This window comes from Oncorhynchus mykiss, chromosome 8 (assembly GCF_013265735.2).
Source record: "Oncorhynchus mykiss isolate Arlee chromosome 8, USDA_OmykA_1.1, whole genome shotgun sequence".
Taxonomy (NCBI): Eukaryota; Metazoa; Chordata; class Actinopteri; order Salmoniformes; family Salmonidae; genus Oncorhynchus; species Oncorhynchus mykiss.
Window position 1 is genome coordinate 67,154,189 of NC_048572.1, and position 23,148 is coordinate 67,177,336.

The following is a 23,148-nucleotide window of genomic DNA, read 5'->3' on the forward strand; positions in this document are numbered from 1 at the left end:
ACACATGCTTCGTTAATTGCTAGTGGCAGGTCATTGGTAAAAATAGAAAGGAGTAGAGGGCCTGGACAGTTGCCCTGCGGAACACCACACTTGACATGTTTGAAATTAAAGAAGCTTCCATTAAAGAACACTATTTGAGTTCTATTAGATAGATACAGTTAAAGTCGGAGGTTTACCTTAGCCAAATACATTTAAACTCAGTTTTTCACAATTCCTGGCATTTAATCCCAGCAAATATTCCCTGTCATGGGTCAATTGGGATCACCACTTTATTTTAAGAATGTGAAATGTCAGAATAATAGTAGAGAGAATAATTTATTTCAGCTTTTATTTCTTTCATCACATTCCCAGTGGGTCAGAAGTTTACATACACTCAATTAGTATTTGGTAGCATTGCCTTTAAATTGTTTAACTTGGGTCAAATGTTTCGGGTAGCCTTCCACAAGCTTCCCACAATAAGTTGGGTAAATTTTGGCCCATTCCTCCTGACAGCGTTGGTGTAACTGAGTCAGGCTTGTAGGCCTCCTTGCTCGCACACGCCATTTCAGTTCTGCCCACACATTTTCTATAGGATTGAGGTCAGGGCTTTGTGATGGCCACTCCAATACCTTTACTTTGTTGTCCTTAAGCCATTTTGCCACAACTTTGGAAGTGTGCTTGGGGTCGTTGTCCATTTGGAAGACCCATTTGTGACCAAGCTTTAACTTCCTGACTGATGTCTTGAGATGTTGCTTCAATATATCCATGTAATTTTACGTCCTCATGATGCCATCTATTTTGTGAAGTGCAGCAGTCCCTCCTGCAGCAAAGAAAACCCCACAACATGATGCTACCACCCCCGTGCTTCACGGTTGGGATGGTGTTCTTTGGCTTGCAAGCCTCCCCCTTTTTCCTCCAAACATAACGATGGTCATTATGGCCAAACAGTTCTATTTTTTGTTTCATCAGACCAGAGGACATCTCTCCAAAAAGTACAATCTTTGTCCCCATGTGCAGTTACGAAACGTAGTCTGGCCTTTTTTAATGGCGGTTTTGGAACAGTGGCTTCTTCCTTGCTGAGCGGCCTTTCAGGTTATGTCGATATAGGACTCGTTTTACTGTGGATATAGATACTTTTGTGCCCGTTTCCTCCAGCATCTTCACAAGGTCCTTTGCTGTTGTTCTGGGATTGATTTGCACTTTTCACACCAAAGTACATTCATCTCTAGGAGACAGAACGTGTCTCCTTCCTGAGCGGAATGACGGCTGCATGGTCCCATGGTGTTTATACTTGCGTACTATTGTTTGTACAGATGAAAGTGGTACCTTCAGGCATTTGGAAATTGCTCCCAAGGATGAACCAGACTTATGGAGGTCTAGAATCTTTTTTCTGAGGTCTAGCTGATTTCTTTTAGATGTTTCCATGATGTCAAGCAAAGAGGCGTTTTCAACCACTCCACACATTTCTTGCTAACAAACTATAGTTTTGGCAAGTCGGTTAGGACATCTGCATGACAAGTAATTTTTCCAACAATTATTTCACTTATAATTCACTGTATCACATTTCCAGTGGGTCAGAAGTGTACATACACTAAGTTGACTGTGCCTTTTAAACAGCTTGGAAAATTTGAAGTTTGAAGGTAGGCCTTGAAATACATTCACAGGTACACCTCCAATTAACTCAAATGATGTCAATCAGAAGCTTCTAAAGCCATAACATAATCCAAAACTGTTTAAAAGGCACAGTCAACTTAGTGTATGTAAACTTCTGACCCAATGGAATTGTGATACAGTGAATTATAAGTGAAATAATCTGTCTGTAAACAATTGCTGGAAAAATTACTACAAAGTAGATGTCCTAACCGACTTGCCAAATCTATAGTTTGTTAGCAAGAAATGTGTGGAGTGGTTGAAAACTAGTTTTAATGACTCCAACCTAAGTGTATGTAAACTTCCGACTTCAACTGTAGCTCTGAATCCACGATATCGCAGAGGTTGAAAAGCCATAACACATAAGTTTTTTCAACAACAGGTTATGGTCAATAATATCAGTACAGCACCGACAATCTTCTTTTTATCCATTTCTATCAACCAATCATCAGTCATTTGTGTCAGCGCAGTACATGTTGAGTGCCCTTCTCTATAAGTGTGCTGAAAGTCTGTTCTTAAATTTGTTTACAGAGAAATGGCATTGTAATTGGAGATGTGGAGATTCTGCAATTCCATCAACAACCATGTTGTTCCGCCTTGATTGTCCCTCAAGATAGTCTGATTTATCTGTCATTGTTATCATTGATTCACACACAGAACTGACCTGTCCTCTCGCAATGACTTACAGATTGCTGCCATCTTGCCATTCTCCTGTTTCAACTCATTGAGCAGACCCTGGGAGAACTGCAAACTGTTCTTCAGGTCGTGGACCTCTCTGGTCAGGTCGTCCATTCTTTTATTAGTAGAATCCACAAGTATTTGGACAAAACACTTGAAGATATTTTCTTGTTGTTGTAACAACTGCTTGTAGGTCTATTTTTGTATGTTTAAAAGATCCTTCATGTGTGATAGAGAGACACCATTGTCTTCAATGGTACTCCCGCCGGCTTTGGTCTTCGTCATGGTAGCTAGCAACGTGTTACTCCTCGCAGTTCCAGACAGGGCAGGTCACGGGGAAGATTAAAAACAACAAACAGCAGGGATCTAGACATCCACAAACATGGGACAATCCGCGGTCCCAGCGACAATTGCTAACTTGAATGCAAACTGCATTCAAGAAAAGCATAGCATGATATGCTAGCATGATATGCAGCTAGCTAAAAATATTTGTTTAAATATGGCTCTCTGTCACGTGATCGGGTCTTTCTCACAGGCTATTAATTAAATCAGACACATCGTGGACACAACTGCGCGCACGTCCTTATCCAATTCCGGCACGCATATTGAAGATATTGGAAGAACTGTCTACATTTACTTTTCATCAGCCATCAAGATGAGTAGGCCTAACAAACAGCAAAAGCACTAGCCTACAGTGGGCTCCAAAATTACTGGCACCCCTAACTGGCAGACCCTGCACAAACAATGCTTAAACAAATATAAACAATATAATTATAGAGATAAACTCAAAATACCAACATGTGAGAAATACTGTACTTTATTAATGTTTCAATAGAACCAACCAAAATAATGTATTAATTGAATTAAAAATCAATGTCCTCCAAATCAAGTTTTCACAATTAAATGGCACCCTTAAAGATGTACCAAAATTAAACCACAAATTAAATTTCACTTTTACCCCATTTTCATGGTATCCAATTGTTTAGTAGCTACTATCTTGTCTCATCGCTACAACTCCCGTACGGGCTCGGGAGAGACGAAGATTGAAAGTCATGCGTCCTCCGATACACAACCCAACCAAGCCGCACTGCTTCTTAACACAGCGCGCATCCAACCCGGAAGCCAGCCGAACCCAGAGTCTCTGGTGGCACAGCTGGCACTGCAGTACAGCGCCCTTAACCACTGCGCCACCCGGGAGGCCCACTTATTTAAGTTTATCTAAGTCTGCAGGAACAATATTGAGCCATTACATCACTTCCTGTTTCACTAGGGTATAACAATTAGGTAACACACATGCAATATCCCTCTGTCATCCAACTCCATGAAGAAAACAAAAGAACTAGCAGTTCAAAAGAGACAGATGGTCATAGACCTTCATAAATCTGGTAGTGGCTACAAGAAGATCCACAAACAATTTAATATACCACTGAGCACTGTCAGGGCAATTTTTAGAAAATTCAAAAGATATGGAACAGTTGAGAACCTCACGGGTAGAGGACGCAAATGCATTTTGCCCCCCAGGATAGGGAGGAGGATGGTGAGAGAAGCAACAAAATCCCCAAGAATCACTGTGAAAGAATTGCAGGCCTTAGTGGCGCCACCTCCACATCCACAGGCTCTTTGGAAGGGTTGCCAGAAGAAAGTCCTTTCTGACCCCAAGACACAGACCCAAGCGCTTAGAGTTTGCCAAGCGTAATTTAAATTATGACTGGAAGAAAGTGCTCTGGTCAGATGAGACCAAAATTGAATGTTTTGGTCAGATACAGGATCAGCATGTTTGGCGTCGAAACAGATGCATACAAGGAGAGGCACCTCATACCCACGGTGAAATATGGAGAGGGTTCAGTGATGTTCTGGGGCTGTTTTAATTCCAGAGGTCCAGGGGCACTGGTTAAGATTGATGGCATAATGAATTCTACCAAGTATCAGGCAATTTTTTTCTGACAATCTGGTTACCTCTGCCAGAAGGCTGGGACTTGGCCGTATGTGGACTTTCCAACAAGACAATGACCCAAAACATACCTCAAGATCCACACAGAAATAGTTCTGTGACAACAAAATCAATGTTCTGCCATGGCCATCTGTTGCCGGACCTCAATCCAATCTAAAACCTGTGGGCTGAGTGGAAGAGGGCAGTTGATAAGCGCAAACCCAAGAATGTGAAGGATCTTGAAAGGATCTGCATAGAGGAATGGTCCAAAATCCCTACAAATGTGTTCCTTAACCTTGTCAAACATTACAGGAAAAGACTCCATGCTGTTTTCCTTGCCAGAGGTGGTTGCACTAAGTACTAAATGAGAAGTGCCAATAATTACAAAACCTTGATTTTGGTTACATGTATTTTGTATTAAATATTTGAATGATTTTGGTTGGTTCCATTGAAACATTAATAAAGTACACTGTTTCTCACATGTTTGTATTTTGAGTTTCTCTCTATAATTATATTGTTACATTTTTTTAAAGTATTGTTTGTGCATTGCCAGTCAGGCGGGAGACTCCGGTGCCAGTAATTTTGGAGTCCACTGTATGTCAATCTACTATCCCCCATAGTACAAGTTGACCTATTCTATGCGAGAAATTGTCACGGTCGTCCTCCTCTTCATCTGAAGAGGAGAGGCGAAAAGGATCAGAGGACCAATATGCGGCGTGGTAAGTGTCCATGGTAAATCTTTAATAAAGAAAGTACTGAACACTGAACACTGCATACAAAACAATAAACAAATAACGACCGTGAAGCTACAAATTAGACCTGTGCTGACACAAGCCACTAACATAGACAATCACCCACAAACAAACAGTGCAACCCAGGCTACCTAAGTATGATTCTCAATCAGAGACAACTAATGACACCTGCCTCTGATTGAGAACCATACTAGGCCGAAACATAGAAATGCCCCAAAACATAGAAAAACAAACATAGACTGCCCACCCAACTCACGCCCTGACCATACTAAATAAATACAAAACAAAGGAAATAAAGGTCAGAACGTGACAGAAATAAATATTCCAAACAGTCTGGGACATTTGTGATATGCGATAGATCCCAAATTAAAACAACCACTAGCATAAAAAAAATACATTTTTAAGCAATGAGGCTGATGCCACAGATCAGAACATTTAGCTTAAAATGTTGATAAACTATTAGGCTATTCCTTCACATTATAAGCACAGCAATGCTCACACGGCAGTAGGCTATAAGTGGAATTGTTTCATAATATATATTTGTGAAATCTGCTCAGTTTAGAAATGGACTATTATCATGCACCTGTCTCAAAACAGGGGCAGGGGAAAAATCTACACTGCTCAAAAAAATAAAGGGAACACTAAAATAACACATCCTAGATCTGAATGAATGAAATATTCTTATTAAATACTTTTTTCTTTACATACTTGAATGTGCTGACAACAAAATCACACAAAAATTATCAATGTAAATCAAATGTATCAACACATGGAGGTCTGAATTTGGAGTCACACTCAAAATTAAAGTGGAAAACCACACTACAGGCTGATCCAACTTTTATGTAATGTCCTTAAAACAAGTCAAAATGAGGCTCAGTAGTGTGTGTGGCCTCCACATGCCTGTATGACCTCCCTACAACGCCTGGGCATGCTCCTGATGAGGTGGCAGATGGTCTCCTGAGGGATCTCCTCCCAGACCTGGACTAAAGCATCTGCCAACTCCTGGACAGTCTTTGGATGGAGCGAGACATGATGTCTCAGATGTGCTCAATTGGATTCAGGTCTAGGGAACGGGCGGGCCAGTCCATAGCATCAATGCCTTCCTCTTGCAGGAACTGCTGACACACTCCAGCCACATGAGGTCTAGCATTGTCTTTCATTAGGAGGAACCCAGGGCCAACCACACCAGCATATGGTCTCACAAGGGGTCTGAGGATCTCATCTCGGTACCTAATGGCAGTCAGGCTACCTCTGGCGAGCACATGGAGGGCTGTGCGGCCCCCCAAAGAAATGCCACCCCACACCATGACTGACCCACCGCCAAACCGGTCATGCTGGAGGATGTTGCAGGCAGCAGAACGTTCTTCACGGCGTCTCCAAACTGTCACGTCTGTCACATGTGCTCAGTGTGAACCTGCTTTCATCTGTGAAGAGCACAGGGCGCCAGTGGCGAATTTGCCAATCTTGGTGTTCTCTGGCAAATGCCAAACGTCCTGCACGGTGTTGGGCTGTAAGCACAACCTCCACCTGTGGACGTCGGGCCCTCATACCACCCTCATGGAGTCTGTTTCTGACCGTTTGAGCAGACACATGCACATTTGTGGCCTGCTGGAGGTCATTTTGCAGGGCTCTGGCAGTGCTCCTCCTGCTCCTCCTTACACAAAGGCGGAGGTAGCGGTCCTGCTGCTGGATTGTTGCCCTCCTACGGCCTCCTCCATGTACTGGCCTGTCTCCTGGTAGTGCCTCCATGCTCTGGACACTACGCTGACAGACACAGCAAACCTTCTTGCCACAGCTCGCATTGATGTTCCATCCTGGATGAGCTGCACTACCTGAGCCACTTGTGTGGGTTGTAGACTCCGTCTCATGCTACCACTAGAGTGAAAGCACCGCCAGCATTCATAAGTGACCAAAACATCAGCCAGGAAGCATAGGAACTGAGAAGTGGTCTGTGGTCCCCGCCTGCAGAACCACTCCTTTATTGGGGTTGTCTTGCTAAATGCCTAGAATTTCCACCTGTTGTCTATTCCATTTGCACAACGTTCTTAATATTAGGAAAGTTGGAGAAATATATATAGTAAGCCTAGCCTAAAGAAAGTTGATAGGATCCTCTTCTTTTTAATAGATGCCATCACTCTGTTTTCTCACGCAATTGCATAGCCTATAGAAATGTTACGGAACATGAGCTCATGGGCTCTCATGAAGTGTTTGATTAGATTTTCGATTATATTTGCATTGATGTCAGAGTGTTTGAGGGACAATAGAGTGCTGAGTACCAGGTAGTTAGCAAGTTTGGTAGGCTACTAATGACCATCAGCTGCATCAGAGCTTGGATAAGCCTAATTAGCATTTGACTGCCTTCAAGACTCGTGACCGCCGGTGTGACAGTAATACGGTCACCTTAACACCCCTAGCAGATTTGTGTCAAGAACTGCAACAATGCTGTGTTTTTTAAGCTCAACAGTGTCCTGTAATTATCAAGAATGATCCACCACTCAAAGGACAAAGGACATCCAGACAACTTCACACTACTGTGGGAAGCATTGGAGTCAACATTGGCCAGCATCCCAGCATCACTGGCCAGCATCCCTGTGGAACGCATCCATGGCCCGACGAATTGTGAATATGAGGGCAAAAGGGAGAGGGGGGGGTACAGGTGAAGTCGGAAGTTTACATACACTTAGGTTAGAGTCATTAAAACTCGTTTTCAACCACTCCACAAATTTCTTGTTAACAAACCATAGTTTTGGCAAGTTGTTTAGGACATCTACTTTGTGCATGACACAAGTAATTTTTCCAACAATTGTTTACATACAGATTATTTCACTTATAATTCACTGTATCACAATTCCAGTGGGTCAGAAGTTTACATACACTAAGTTGACTGTGCCTTTAAACAGCTTGGAAAAGTTGAGAAAATTATGTAATGGCTTTAGAAGCTTCTGATAGGCTAATTGACATCATTTGAGTCAATAGGAGGTGTACCTGTGGATGTATTTCAAGGCCTACCTTCAAACTCAGTGCCTCTTTGCTTGACATCAAGGGAAAATTTAAAGAAACTAGCCAAGACCACAGAAAAAAATTCTAGACCTCCACAAGTCTGGTTCATCCTTGGGAGAAAATTTCCAAATACCTGAAGGTACCACGTTCATCTGTACAAACAATAGTACACAAGTATAAACACCATGGGACCACGCAGCCGTCATACCGCTCAGGAAGGAGACGCGTTCTGTCTCCTAGAGATGAACGTACTTTGGTGTGAAAAGTGCAAATCAATCCCAGAACAACAGCAAAGGACCTTGTGAAGATGCTGGAGGAAACAAAAGTACAAAAAATTATCTATATCCACAGTAAAACGACTCCTATATCGACATAACCTGAAAGGCCACTCAGCAAGGAAGAAGCCACTGCTACAAAACCGCAATAAAAAAGTCAGACTACGTTTTGCAACTGCACATGGGGACAAAGATCGTACTTTTTGTAGAAAAGTCCTCTGGTCTGATGAAACAAAAATAGAACTGTTTGGCCATAATGACCATCATCATATTTGGAGGAAAATGGGGAGGCTTGCAAGCCGAAGAACACCATCCCAACCACAGGGGTGGCAGCATCATGTTGTGGGGGTGCTTTGCTGCAGGAGGGACTAGTGCCATTCACAAAATAGATTGCAACATGAGGGGGGGAAATTACGTGGATATATTGAAGCAACATCTCAAGACATCAGTCAGTCCAAATGGACAATGACCCCAAGCACACTTTCAAATTTGTGGCAAAATGGCTTAAGGACAACAATGTCAAGGTATTGGAGTGGCCATCACAAAGCTCTGACAATTTGTGGGCAGAACTGAAAAAGTGTGTGCGAGCAAGGAGGCCTACAAACCTGACTCAGTTACACCAGCTCTGTCAGGAGCCAAAATTCACCTAACATATTGTGGGAAGCTTGTGGAAGGCTACCTGAAACATTTCACCCAAGTTAAACAATTTAAAAGGCAATGCTACCAAATACTAATTGAGTGTTTTCTGACCCACTGGGAATGTGATGAAAGAAATACAAATTTAAATAAATAATTTTCTCTACCATTATTCTGACATTTTACATTCTTAAAATAAGTGGTGATCCTAACTGACCGAAGACAGGGAATTTTTACTAGGATTAAATGTCAGGATTTGTGAAAAACTGAGTTTAAGTGTAATTGGCTAAGTTGTATGTTAACTTCCGACTTCAACTGTATACAGATGAAAGGAGCTATGGGAGGATAGGCTCATCGTAATGGCTGGAATGGAATTAATGGAACGGAGTCAAAATGTGGTTTCCATATCTTTGATATGTTTGATACCGTTGCATTTATTCCATTCCAGTTATTACAACGTTTTCCAGCTAATTTCCATGGAGCTGAGAGAAATGTTTCAGTGTGAAAGCTAATTTGCTACGGATCTACGCATTTTGCCATGGCTAATTCTGTGTTCTTGAGCTCAAACATTACAACAAAACCAATGGAGGTCCCAATCTGGGCATGTACCCTACATTTTCCTGTCAGTAATCCATATATGCCAGAAATACTCCTATATGCAGTGTTTGTCATTCAGGCGTGTTTCCTGAAAGCTTTACTTTACTTTATTTCCCTCGACAACACAGACTCAAGCCACTCCTATAATAGTAAAGTGCTTCCTTTGACAAATGTCATTTGTTCAAGAAAAACTCACCCCTATTTGGTTTAGCTGATCCTGCAGAACCTGAATATATCCAAACTGTGTCCCTCCTAACACGAGAGTGATGCCTGGGATCTGGGCCAAGCTTGATTCAGGGCTGACTGCACGAATCTAGAGTGTGTCCTTAAAGTAGCTTCTATCCAGACCAAAATGTTCAGCTGGCTGGACTGGCAAGGGTGGGTCCTCAGAGCAGAACAGACCAGCAGAAGTGTATTCTATTCTCTGACTAACAGGCAGATGGAGCTGGGTCATTCTCATGAAACCATTAAAATACCATGGCAGTAGTGATTTTAAATATAAAACATGTAATTTAATAATGTAACAAAATATCCTAATAATGTTCTCTACCAGAGTAAAATGAAGATATTTCAGAAAAAAAAAAGATTTTCTAATAGATGTTTTTAAATGACAGAACAATTATTAACTGAATATTCATGTATAATAATAATGAAAAAATATGAAGTGTCCATGACCGATGTTCTCATCCTACGCAACATTTTTGAAGGACTGTTTACACACACACAGAGAATTTTAAATAAAGTTTGATTTTGAATGACGCAACACATTTGCCAGTACCATCAAGATGGCTACCAGGTAAGCAGATCTCTTTATATTTATCCAGTTAAGTTAAACATTCGCTTGTCAGACTGCGTACACGACAGTATCATTACTGATACAGGTAGTTTTCCACATTTAGAAAATATACTTCATTAATGTCTAAATATGTACATTGAGAAAACATTTAGCTTTGTCATCATGTCTTCTCTATTGTTAGCAAAACATTCCTCATCCTTCGCAACACCATTCTCACTTACCCCTGCAATTTAAGGTCAGTTGCGGTAGAGAGAACTGTTTCGGTAATGAGAATTTAATCATACAGACTATATTTTTAAATATAATGAACTATTAATTGAAATATTATTTACTAACTGTTGATATTTTGCTTTATGTCCTGTTAAATTACAGACAGTCAGCAAGTGACAAAAATAAAGCTTTAGCGAAGGCTAGGCTGACAAAGTTCAGAGAAAAAGTTTACACCAACCCAGAACTGCTGAAAGAGTAGAGAAGGAAGGACAGAGAGAGGTTAGGGGTTGGAGAGGTTGCAGCAAGCGTAATTAGCATATATAGTCTATAGGAAGCCTATGCCCCATACAGCATCTATAGGAAGTCAATACCCTACAGTGCCCTCTGCTGTACAGTTCCTACTGGTCCAACCAATCTCTGAAACACACACAAGCATACACACACACACACACACACACACACACACACACACACACACACACGGTCAGTAAGCCATTCAGTGTCTACTATAGGATGACGTGTCCATAACAGTAAGATTTTTCCCATGTTTTGAGACATGCTCATTTCATGTCATGCATCCTTCCCATTTCCAGATATCAAAAATGAAAGCAAAATTGTAAAATCAAGAAAACTCAAGATCTGACAAAGAAGCAACATGAAAAGAAAGAACAGTGGCGGGAAAACTCAAAAAGGTATTACAGAAGAAACAGCTAAAAGCTGTATTGGACATGACATCATCAAGCCAGGAAGATGATACACTTCAACATGTCCAAGAAGCAAAATGAAGAAGTTATTCAAAATCTTCAAGAAGACACAGCCTCCCCAAGAGAACAGCCATTCTCACCTCAGCAGGTAAATATCCCTGCCATCAACTCAACTCCTAAAAGAAGATAGACATCTCTACAGACATCTCTACAGACACCAGGACCAATGAAGACATCTCTACAGACACCAGGACCAATGAAGACATCTACCCCAAAGGAATCACCCAAAAAGAGGAACAGAAGAAAGAAAACATTATCAAAATTGAGGTCAAAGTTGCGCTACACAGAAGAGAAGCTGCTGGAGAGAACCAAAAGAGAAAAGCTTCCTAAGGCTGTGCTGAATGGCACAGCCAAGTGGATCAGGTCAGACTTTCTATTGTGATGAATTACCCATTATAGGTGAGCATTAAATGTGTCAGTGCACAATAGTAATTACCAACATAATTGCCACAAAAGTAGCAACAATTAGTCTAATTGAATGTTATCTTATTGTCAGTTAAAATAAGTGTTCAAGAATTCACACAGCACACCATACTCTCCAGTGCCCCACATCAATGAAATCCAAGCTTAACAATGACCTAGTGTATCAGGTGATTCGATTAAAATCAAATACAAGAAACTCAAAATTAAGTAAACATGTATGATTCAAATCGACAACTCTCTGTCATGAGACACCAAGGTATCCTGCACAGTTCACACTCATGTGTCACCTTTCATTGTCAGGGGAGGAAGAGCTCAACAGTAGGTGGTGTTTGAGTTCCTCTGTTGGCTGGCTGGGGACCCGGGAAAAGTCAATATGGCTCCTGCTCACAAAGGGAACCTGCTCCACAGGTCACTATCCTTTAAATGTCGGCATATTTTAGACTACAGCCAGCCCGCGATGATTAATTAAAGTCACTTTTTTGGATTTCAGCCCCGGCTGCCATTAGCAGTAGAGGGTAATGAGAGAGAAATAACTCTGGTTGATATCCCAGGGGACTCTATAATACTGTACCACAGAATCCGGTTACTGCTGTTAATATACTGTACATAAGTTAGTTGGTGAGCATTACAGTGTCGAGGACACCAATAATCAGGGGTGCAACTTTCACTTATCCCCCCCAATGTTATTATTGGAATGTGATACAAAACGAGACATAGGTGTGCTTTAGGACAATGAGGATGCCTTCAAGCGGTCAGAAAGGCTGTTTGGAGTGTTTATGCAACTGGACAAAAAACACATAATAATCTTTTTGTTTTATGTTCCCCCCAATTCTAAAGCCAAAGTTGCGCCCCTGCCAATCATAATTACATTACAATGTAAAAAACTGCATTCCAAATTTAATATGCTGCAAGTCAGGAAGATTTTCCTCTCAGAAAAGAAACGTGAATTCCCACTGAGGTCAAGAAAACAAAATTTCAACCTAGGAACCGTGAAACTCCTCAACTCATGAGGCAAAAGGTAATTTCATGCTCCAGTACTCCTAAGGGGACATCAGGAGGACTGAAAGTGAGCTGAAGGTGAGCTGTGCACTCCTAAATATGTTACAGGAAACAGCAATCTGAGAATGGTTCCTCTGTTTTTTTAGTTACACATTGGAAATAACCCCTGGAAATAACCCTAGTAAAAAAAATACACCTATCCTTAACCATGTTAAGTGCAATAAAATCCTGAAATTTAAAGATATATGAACCGGACCCTATTACTATTACTTATAGCACATGTGGCAGTAGGACATTGGGGAATATGACACAGTCTAACAATGTCATTACACAGAGTAATTAACACCTATGTGTGGTGTTGTGTGGTGTGGTGATGTGTCATTTTGTGTGATGTGTTGTGCTGTGTAGTTCTGTGCTGTGTCCTTTGGTGTTGTGTTTCTTTCAGTGTCAACAGTATCAGTGACAGAGGCAGTGTGTTCACTCCCTCTCTGCTTGTCATCACAATACACATCAATAATGCAGAGGAGACATCCTCCTCATGCTGACAGCTTCACTATCTCTGGAGAGAGAAAAGAGACTAGATGGACACTCAGGTGGAGCTCAAATGACAATGTGTAAACACTGATGTCAAATACGTGCCTTCATAATGCAGAGCATAAAGTGTTCAGAAACTATAGTGAAAATGAACTAAATGTTTGCATTTAAATTAAGCAGTTGTCATTGGGCATGATACTAATGCTGAATTCCCTTCCTTATGCTGGCTACAGCTAGATCTACTCTGCAGCAGCTTAGCTGGAAGAGTCACTTTAGGCGGCCAATTCTTCACAGGATCCAAGTTTCTTTTTCAAGCCTGAGACATAGGCTATACTGCTCATTGTCATTCTAGAAGTCAGCACATTTTGAGCTTAGGGATTCGAGCAACACCGGTTTCAAAAGGACAAACTAAAACAAACTGTATGAGCATAGGTCTACTAAAGAATGCCTTAGCAAAAGCAGGGAATGTGATCTGTGTGAAATTTCATCACCATGGACAATAAAAAGGTGTGAGCCTTGTCGCAAAAGTGGCCTTGAAGAATTATTATGGCTAAACCACAAAGCAAGACTACATCAGAATTGTCTTCAACATATCCAATATATGGGCTACAGCGCATAATCATCTATTGGACCTCCACATGTAAGTCCTTGCATAACAAGAACCCATGAAAACTTGCCAACTTCGATTAGATCATTAGATTGCAAAAGAAGGCCAAATCACTGAATGTATTACATTGGGTTTTCATTTGCCTCTAAACTACAAATAGAATGTTTAACTGTAATTAGTTTCAAGCAGGGACAGTTTCAGGCATAAGTGACATAGCAGTCGCTTAGGACCCCTGGTCGCTAGAGGGCCCCAGACACCCCCCAAAAAACTAAGGTGGTGTCTCTACTTGTCATTGAGAGTAAGAATAGTAGAATACACCAGGTGCAATTTCAAAATGTTATTGTGCATAAGCAGTTTTATTCTTGTTATGTCAGTCGCTGACAGTCACCTAATTAGCCATGTCAGCTAAGATTTTTTAAATTGGTAGTAAGTCAAGCCAGCTATCTAATCATGGCCCAGGGGCCCTGACCTACAGGGGGCTCCCATTGATCCCAGGGGGCTCCCCAGTCATTCTCAATCAGCTATCATATTAACATGGCATAAGTCACAGAGGTAGAATTGCATGACATATGCTGTAAAACTGAAGAAAAAATTGAAACTTGCTTTAAAAAAAAGGTCCAATGCAACAGTTTTTATATCAATATCAAATCATTTCTGATTAACAATTAAGTACCTTACTGTGATTATCTCCAAAGAAAATTATCTTCGATTAAAGTCAAAGCCGTGTATATACCCCCCAAGCAGATACCTCGACGGCCCTGAAAGAACTTCAAAGGACTCTATGTAAACTGGAAACCATATATCCTGAGGCTGCATTTATTGTAGCTGGAGATTTTAACAAAGCTAATTTGAGAACAAGGCCACCTACAGTTGAAGTTGGAAGTTTACATACACCTTAACCAAATACATTTAAACTCAGTTTTTCACAATTCCTGACATTTAATCTGAGTAAAGATTCCCTGTTTTATGTCAGTTAGGATTACCACTTTATTTTAAGAATGTGAAATGTCAGAATAATAGTAGAGAATGATTTATTTAAGCTTTTATTTCTTTCATCACATTCCCAGTGGGTCAGAAGATTAAATGCACTCAATTAGTATTTGGTAGCATTGCCTTTAAATTGTTTAACTTCGGTCAAAACGTTTCAGGTAGCCTTCCACAAGCTCCCACAATAAGTTGGGTGAATTTTGGCCCATTCCTCCTGAATGAGCTGGTGTACCTGAGTCAGGTTTGTAGGCCTCCTTGCTCGTACACGCTTTTTCAGTTCCGCACACAAATTTTCTATAGGATTGAAGTCAGGGCTTTGTGATGGCCACTCCAATACCTTGACTTTGTTGTCCTTAAGCCATTTTGCCACATATTTGGAAGTTTGGAAGACCCATTTGCGACCAAGCTTTAACTTCTTGACTGATGTCTTGAGATGTTGCGTCAATTTATCCACATAATTTTCCTTCCTCATGTTGCCATCAATTTTGTGAAGTGAAGCAGTCCCTCCTGCAGCAAAGCACCCCCACAACATGATGCTGCCACCCCCGTGCTTCACGGTTGGGATGGTATTCTTCGGCTTGCATGCCTCCCCATTTTCCTCCAAACATAAAGATGCTCATTATGGCCAAACCGTTCTATTTTTGTTACATCAGACCAGAAGACATTTCTCCAAAAAGTACGATCTTTGTCCCCATGTGCAGTTGCAACACTTAATCTGGCTTTTTTAATGGCCGTTTTGGAGCAGTGGCTTCTTTCTTGCTGAGCGGCATTTAAGGTTATGTCGATATAGGACTCGTTTTACAGTGGATATACAGTGCCTTGCGAAAGTATTCGGCCCCCTTGAACTTTGATACCTTTTGCCACATTTAAGGCTTCAAACATAAAGATATAAAACTGTATTTTTTTGTGAAGAATCAACGACAAGTGGGACACAATCATGAAGTGGAACGACATTTATTGGATATTTCAAACTTTTTTAACAAATCAAAAACTGAAAAATTGGGCGTGCAAAATTATTCAGCCCCTTTACTTTCAGTGCAGCAAACTCTCTCCAGAAGTTCAGTGAGGATCTCTGAATGATCCAATGTTGACCTAAATGACTAATGATGATAAATACAATCCACCTGTGTGTAATCAAGTCTCCGTATAAATGCACCTGCACTGTGATAGTCTCAGAGGTCCGTTAAAAGCGCAGAGAGCATCATGAAGAACAAGGAACACACCAGGCAGGTCCGATATACTGTTGTGAAGAAGTTTAAAGCCGGATTTGGATACAAAAAGATTTCCCAAGCTTTAAACATCCCAAGGAGCACTGTGCAAGCGATAATATTGAAATGGAAGGAGCATCAGACCACTGCAAATCTACCAAGACCTGGCCGTCCCTCTAAACTTTCAGCTCATACAAGGAGAAGACTGATCAGAGATGCAGCCAAGAGGCCCATGATCACTCTGGATGAACTGCAGAGATCTACAGCTGAGGTGGGAGACTCTGTCCATAGGACAACAATCAGTCGTATATTGCACAAATCTGGCCTTTCTGGAAGAGTGGCAAGAAGAAAGCCATTTCTTAAAGATATCCATAAAAAGTGTTGTTTAAAGTTTGCCACAAGCCACCTGGGAGACACACCAAACATGTGGAAGAAGGTGCTCTGGTCAGATGAAACCAAAATTGAACTTTTTGGCAACAATGCAAAACGTTATGTTTGGCGTAAAAGCAACACAGCTCATCACCCCATCCCCACTGTCAAACATGGTGGTGGCAGCATCATGGTTTGGGCCTGCTTTTCCTCAGGAGGGACAGGGAAGATGGTTAAAATTGATGGGAAGATGGATGGAGCCAAATACAGGACCATTCTGGAAGAAAACCTGATGGAGTCGATGGAGTCAAAAGACCTGAGACTGGGACGGAGATTTGTCTTCCAACAAGACAATGATCCAAAACATAAAGCAAAATCTACAATGGAATGGTTCAAAAATAAACATATCCAGGTGTTAGAATGGCCAAGTCAAAGTCCAGACCTGAATCCAATCGAGAATCTGTGGAAAGAACTGAAAACTGCTGTTCACAAATGCTCTCCATCCAACCTCACTGAGCTCGAGCTGTTTTGCAAGGAGGAATGGGAAACAATTTCAGTCTCTCGATGTGCAAAACTGATAGAGACATACCCCAAGCGACTTACAGCTGTAATCGCAGCAAAAGGTGGCGCTACAAAGTATTAACTTACGGGGGCTGAATAATTTTGCAAGCCCAATTTTTCAGTTTTTGATTTGTTAAAAAAGTTTGAAATATCCAATAAATGTCGTTCCACTTCATGATTGTGTCCCACTTGTTGTTGATTCTTCACAAAAAAATACAGTTTTATATCTTTATGTTTGAAGCCTGAAATGTGGCAAAAGGTCGCAAAGTTCAAGGGGGCCGAATACTTTCGCAAGGCACTGTAGATACTTTTGTACCAGTTTCCTCCAGCATCTTCACAAGGTCCTTTGCTGTTGTTCTGGGATTGATATGCACTTTACGCACCAAAGTACATTCATCTCTAGGAGACAGAACGCGTCTCCATCCTGAGCGGTATGACGGCTGCGTGGTCCAATGGTGTTTATACTTGTGTACTATTGTTTGTGCAGATGAACGTGGTACCTTCAGGTATTTGGAAATTACTCTCAAGGATGAACCAGACTTGTGGAGGTCTACAAATTTTTTTCTGAGGTCTTGGCTGATATCTTTTAGATTTTCCATGATGTCAAGCAAAGAGGCACTGAGTTTGAAGGTAGGCCTTGAAATACATTCACAGGTACACCTCTAATTGACTCAAATGATGTCAATCAGAAGCTTCTAAAGCCATGACATCATTTTCGGGAACTTTCCAAGCTGTTTAAAGGCACAGTCAATTTAGTGTATGTACACTTCTGACCCACTGGAACTGTGATGCAGTGAATTATAAGTGATGTCCTAACCGACTTGTCAAAACTATAGTTTGTTAACAAGAAATTTGTGGTGTGGTTGAAAAACGAGTTTTAACGACTCCAACCTAAGGTTGTGTAAACTTCCGACTTCAACTGTAAATTCTACCAGCACATTGACTGCAGTACCCGCTCAAGCAAAACACTGGACCACTGCTACTCTAACAAGGGCCTCCCCTGCCCTCCCTTTGGTAAATCTGACCACAACTCCATCTTGCTCGTACCGTCCTGAAGGCATAACCTCAAACAGGATGTTCCAGTGACTAGAACCATTCAACGCTGGTCTGTCCAATCAGAATCTACGCTTCAAAATTATTTTGATCAAGTAGACTGGAACATTTTCCCAGAAGCCTCAGACAATAACATTGATTTATATGCTAACTCTGTGAGTGAGTTTATTAGGAAGTGCATTGGAGAAGTTATACCCACTGTGACTATTAAATCCTACCCCAACCAGAAACTGTGGATAGATGACGGTATTCACACAAAACTGAAAGGGGCGAAACATCGCATTCAACCATGAAATGAGGTCAGGGATTATGGCTGAATATAAACAGTGTAGTTATTCCCTCAGCAAGGCAATCAAACAAGCTAAATGTCGGTACAGGGAGAAAAATAGAGTCACAATTCAACGGCCCAGACACGAGACGTATGTGGCAGGGTCTACAGGCAATTATGGACTACGAAAAGAAAACCAGCCACATTGTGGACACCGATGTCTTGCTTCCAGACAAGCTAAACACCTTCTTTGCCCACGTTGAGGATAATACAGTGGCACCGACGCGGCACGCTACCAAGGACTGTGCCTCCCCCCTCCGTCTCCGTGGCAGACGCGAGTGAGACTCTTAAACGTGTTAATCCTCACAAGCCTGCTGGCCCAGTCGGCATCCCTAGCCGCGTCCTCAGAGCATGCGCAGACCAGCTGGCGTGTTTACGGACATATTCAATCACTCCCTATTCCAGTCTGCTGTCCCCACATGCCCCACATGCTTCAAGTTGGCCACCATTGTTCCTGTACCAAAGAATGCAAAGATAACTGAACTAAATGACTATCGCCGCATAGCACACACTTCTGTCATCATGAAGTGCTTTGAGAGACAAGTCAAGGATCATATCACCTCCACCTTACCTACCTCCCTAGACCCACACCAGTTTGCATACTGCCCCAACAGGTCCACAGACAATGCAATTGCCATCTCACTGCCCTATCCCATATGGAGAAAATGAATACCTATGTTAGAATGCTGTTCATTGACTACACCTCAGCATTCAACACCATAGTACCCTCCAAGCTCATCATTAAGCTCAAGGCCGTGGGTCTCAACCCCGCCCTGTGCAATTGGGTCCTGGACTTTTACGTGCCGCCCCCAGGTGGTGAAGGTAGGAAACAATATATCCACTTCACTGATCCTCAACACTGGGGCCCCACAAGGGTGCATGCTCAGCCCTCTCCTGTACTCCCTTTTCACTCACGAATGCGTGGCCATAAAACGTCTCCAACTCAATCATCAAGTTTGCAGACTACACAACAGTAGTGGGCTTGATTACCAACAACGACGAGACAGCCTACAGGGAGGAGTTGAGGGCACTCGGCGTGTGGTGTCAGGAAAAACAACCTCTCACTCAACGTCAAGAAAATAAAGGAGATGATCGTGGACTTCAGGAAACAGCAGAAGGAGCACCCCCCTATCCACATCGACGGGACAGTAGTGGAGAAGGTGGAAAGTTAAGTTCCTCTGTGTACACATCAGGGACAAACTGAAATGGTCCACCCACACAGACAGTGTGGTGAAGAAGCCGCAACAGTGCCTCTTCAACCTCTTTTCACCTAAAACCTAAAACACTCAAACTTTTACAGATGCACAAATCAGGAGCATACTGTCGGGCTGTATCGCCGCCTGGTACGACAACTTCACCGCCCTCCAGCGCAAGGCTCTCCAGAGGGTGGTGAGGTCTGCACAAAGCATCACCAGGAGCAAACTACCTTCCCTCCAGAACACCTACAGAAACCGATGTCACAGGAAGGCCAAAAAGATCATCAAGGACAACAACCACCCAAGCTACTGCCTTTTCACCCCGCTATCATCCAGAAGGTGAGGTCAGTACAGGTGCATCAAAGCTGGGAGCAAGAGACTGAAAAACAGCTTCTATCAAGGCCATCAGACTGTTAAACAACCATCACTAAGAGAGGGTGCTGCAAACATACAGACCCAAATCACTGGCCACTTTAATAAATGGGTTCAATAAAAGGTATCACTATAATTTTAAGTAATGCCACTATAATAATGTTTACATATCCAACATTACTCATCTCTTATGTACATACTGTATTTCATACCATCTATTGCATTTTGCCTACGCCGCACGGCCATCGCCCATTCATATATTCATCCATATATTCATATAGTTTCCATTCCATCCCTTTACATTTACACTGTCGGAAACTAGAAGCACAAGCATTTCGCTACACTCGCATTAAACATCTGCCAACCATGTGTATATGTGACAAATAAAAATGTATTTTGTTTTACATTTAAATGGTAAAAGAGAAACAAAAATAGCTTCTTAGCAAAGAGCAATTTCTCAAGCAAGAATTTTGCTAGGACTGTCTGGGAGTGGCCTAAATAGGAAAGAAAAAAAATAGAAAGAGTTTTAGAACTTTTTCTTATTGCTCTATGTTTAATAACTAATGTATGGCATCCAAACAAAACAGGCTGACATTTCAGGCAGTCTTTTCAAACAGCTCTTAGCTAAAAGGGCATTACCATAATGTTCACAATATTATTCCAACCTTAGTGTGGAAATGCAGTACCAGTCAAAAGTTGACACACCTACTCATTCAAGGGTTTTTCTTTATCTTTACTATTTTATACATTGTAGATCATGTAGTAACCAAAAAAGTGTTAAACAAATCTAAATAGATTTTATATTTGAGATTCTTCAAAGTAGCCACCCTTTTCTACTTTTAAGCAGTTATAGTTGGCAAGCATCACAACATAGAAAGTGACACAGCCTATTCAGACACTACACAAGGCCAACCATCCAGACACAATACGTTTCTTGAATAGCAACCACGCCTTGACTGGTGGAGCGTCTAACGCTCTGAATTCATAGCCTACTGATCTGAGAATCACGGGGTAACACATGCTGTTTCAGTTGCAAAACCATTTAGGCAAGAGTGAACCAAGAACATAATTGCAGCAGCATGATAGTTTAGGTCTAGAGTAAAATTATTGGGCAAACAATAGAAAGCAGATAGGGGCTATACAGGTGATCTGTTAAAGTTGTCAACGATTATCAGATGAAGGTTTGAGTGATCAAATCCATAGGCCTACACCAATAGTTTAATTGTTTAGAGGTCTTACACGCTCGTCCTCGTTCGCATTTTTCTTTCGGTGGGGAACATGGGGTCTGCCGTCGGCCACGGGCTGCGGGGTCTTCCGTGTGTTGTTCTCCTCGTCCGCTACCTGTCCGCCGAGTAGGTGGCTGGCCTCAGGTGGGTGTGGGAAAGAATTCTTCGTATTGATCTTACCGGCGAATCTCTGATACAGCGAAGCCATAAGTACAGTCAAAACCACTACAGCATGTCAAAGCAAGAGAAACCTCTCGTATACGGAGACGAGTGTAGGCTACTGCTTATTTTCAGTGGCTTTGGAGAGATCCGACAGCGGGTGGCCAATTTATCCTCTGGAATAAAGCGGAGATGGTTCCAAAGAGAACAGGTAAATTATCCCGATAAAATAACTAGTAAAAACTGAAAACGTTTTCCTGGTTGAATTATAAAACAAACATAGCCTAACAAGCAAGTCCTCTGATCGATTGGATGTGTTTTGTCCTAAGGGAGCGGTGAGCAAGGCTACAGTAGGACGTTAATAATCTGTGTCTGTATTCAGAGCACGCTGGTTCCCCTCTTCAGTTCGTTGATGCCTTCTCACGGCGCGATAGCAGCCCGTCTCTGTGGGTATCCAATCTGATATTCAATACAGTCTCAGAAAATGTAACCCAATCAAAATAACTAAAAAGGCTGCTAGACTTTCAACAGCTGTTTGGCGGCAAGAAAGACCCGGTGTGTGTGTATGTGTGAAGGACGCCGAGAACCAGTGGCGCCTCGGTGGACGCGTTCTGCATGAGAAGTGAAGTAAACGGACTATGCACAACCTATCATCTCAACAACACACCGCAGACTATAGCATACTGTACATAATGCACATTCATGTGGGGCAGAGAATATTTCCTTTAATCCAATATTGCATTAGTCAATAAATAGTCCTGTCTCAAATGTGCTAATAGGCTACAAGCAGTCATGTAATCTGTATAAATATTTTCGTTATTCCGTTCATTCCAGTCCCAATAACTGTTAATCCAGGACGGAGCTCGAGTGCCTCTCTGTGGCTCAATGAGAAACGACACTCATTCAGCAGAGGACGATGTTTATGACAGTTATAGTTTATAGTCTACATTGTATTTTATTCAACTTGTCTGAGATTCTTCTCCACATTTGACTCTAGAAGGCCTTGGCTATCTCTAACACGAATTTAACACATTCCTCTTGAATCCAGATACAAAAAGCATGTATTAATCACTTGAATCACCTGACGTTCTCTGGGAATGCGATGAGTGCGATTCAGTACCATGGATAGCGCCATAAACAGCACCCTGGACGCAGGTTGAGATTAATATGTTACTAGATTAAAAAATGTCAAATCAAAAATTAGCTTTTTGGTATTAATTTAAGGTTAGGCATAAGGATAGGAGTGCGATTGAGGTTAGGTTTAAAATCTGATTTTATTACCGTGGCTAGGCTATTTAATGACCACTCTGTAGAGCTGTCTCCAAGACAAGATTCATCCAGAAATGTCAACCTGCGCTATGGACATCAACTGTGAACCCGTTCAGTGAGCTTATATCATAAAAATTACAGTGTGTAGCTAATTATTGTGACTCAGAAGCACAGCGAGACCAGCTAGTCTTCACCATCATATACCTTTCCTCACCTGCCCTAGTGGCCTTTTAGTAGTCAGCATTGTAACCTATGAGGATGGAGTTGTGAGGGATTCAAAGAAAACTCAGGCATGTCGGTGCATGCTGTTAAATGTATAATGTATTGGGGTGTTTGTGACACAGGCGGCTACTGAAGGGAGAACGACTCATAATAATGACAGGAACGGCGCAAATGAATTGGCATCAAACACCTGCGTTTGATTTATTTGATACCATTCCACTGATTCTGCTCCAGTCATTACCAGGAGCCCGTTCTCCCTAGTTAAGGTGCCACCAACCTCCTGTGGTATGTGACCATGGTCAGTGGGGACAGGCAAATGTGGAGGGCTGAGAGTCTCCTCAGTCAGTTTCAGTGTCAAAGCACCCTGG

The 23,148-nt window shown here is 41.8% G+C and overlaps 1 protein-coding gene across 2 annotated transcripts in view; it reads right to left on the bottom strand.

Moving 5' to 3' along the window:
• Positions 1 to 21,980, bottom strand: part of LOC110530968 (dipeptidyl aminopeptidase-like protein 6) — a 121,011-nt gene extending 99,031 nt beyond the window's left edge. Inside the window, exon 1 of one of the 2 annotated variants that reach the window (XR_005052935.1) lies at positions 21,144 to 21,980. Coding sequence is in view for 1 of the 2 variants with exons in the window: in XM_036986027.1 (XP_036841922.1) it covers positions 21,144 to 21,338 (195 nt within the window). In the remaining variant the exon portion in view is untranslated. The remainder of the gene's footprint in view (positions 1 to 21,143) is intronic. The other variant, XM_036986027.1, reaches the window with a different exon arrangement.
• Between the last annotated feature and the right edge of the window lie 1,168 nt (positions 21,981 to 23,148).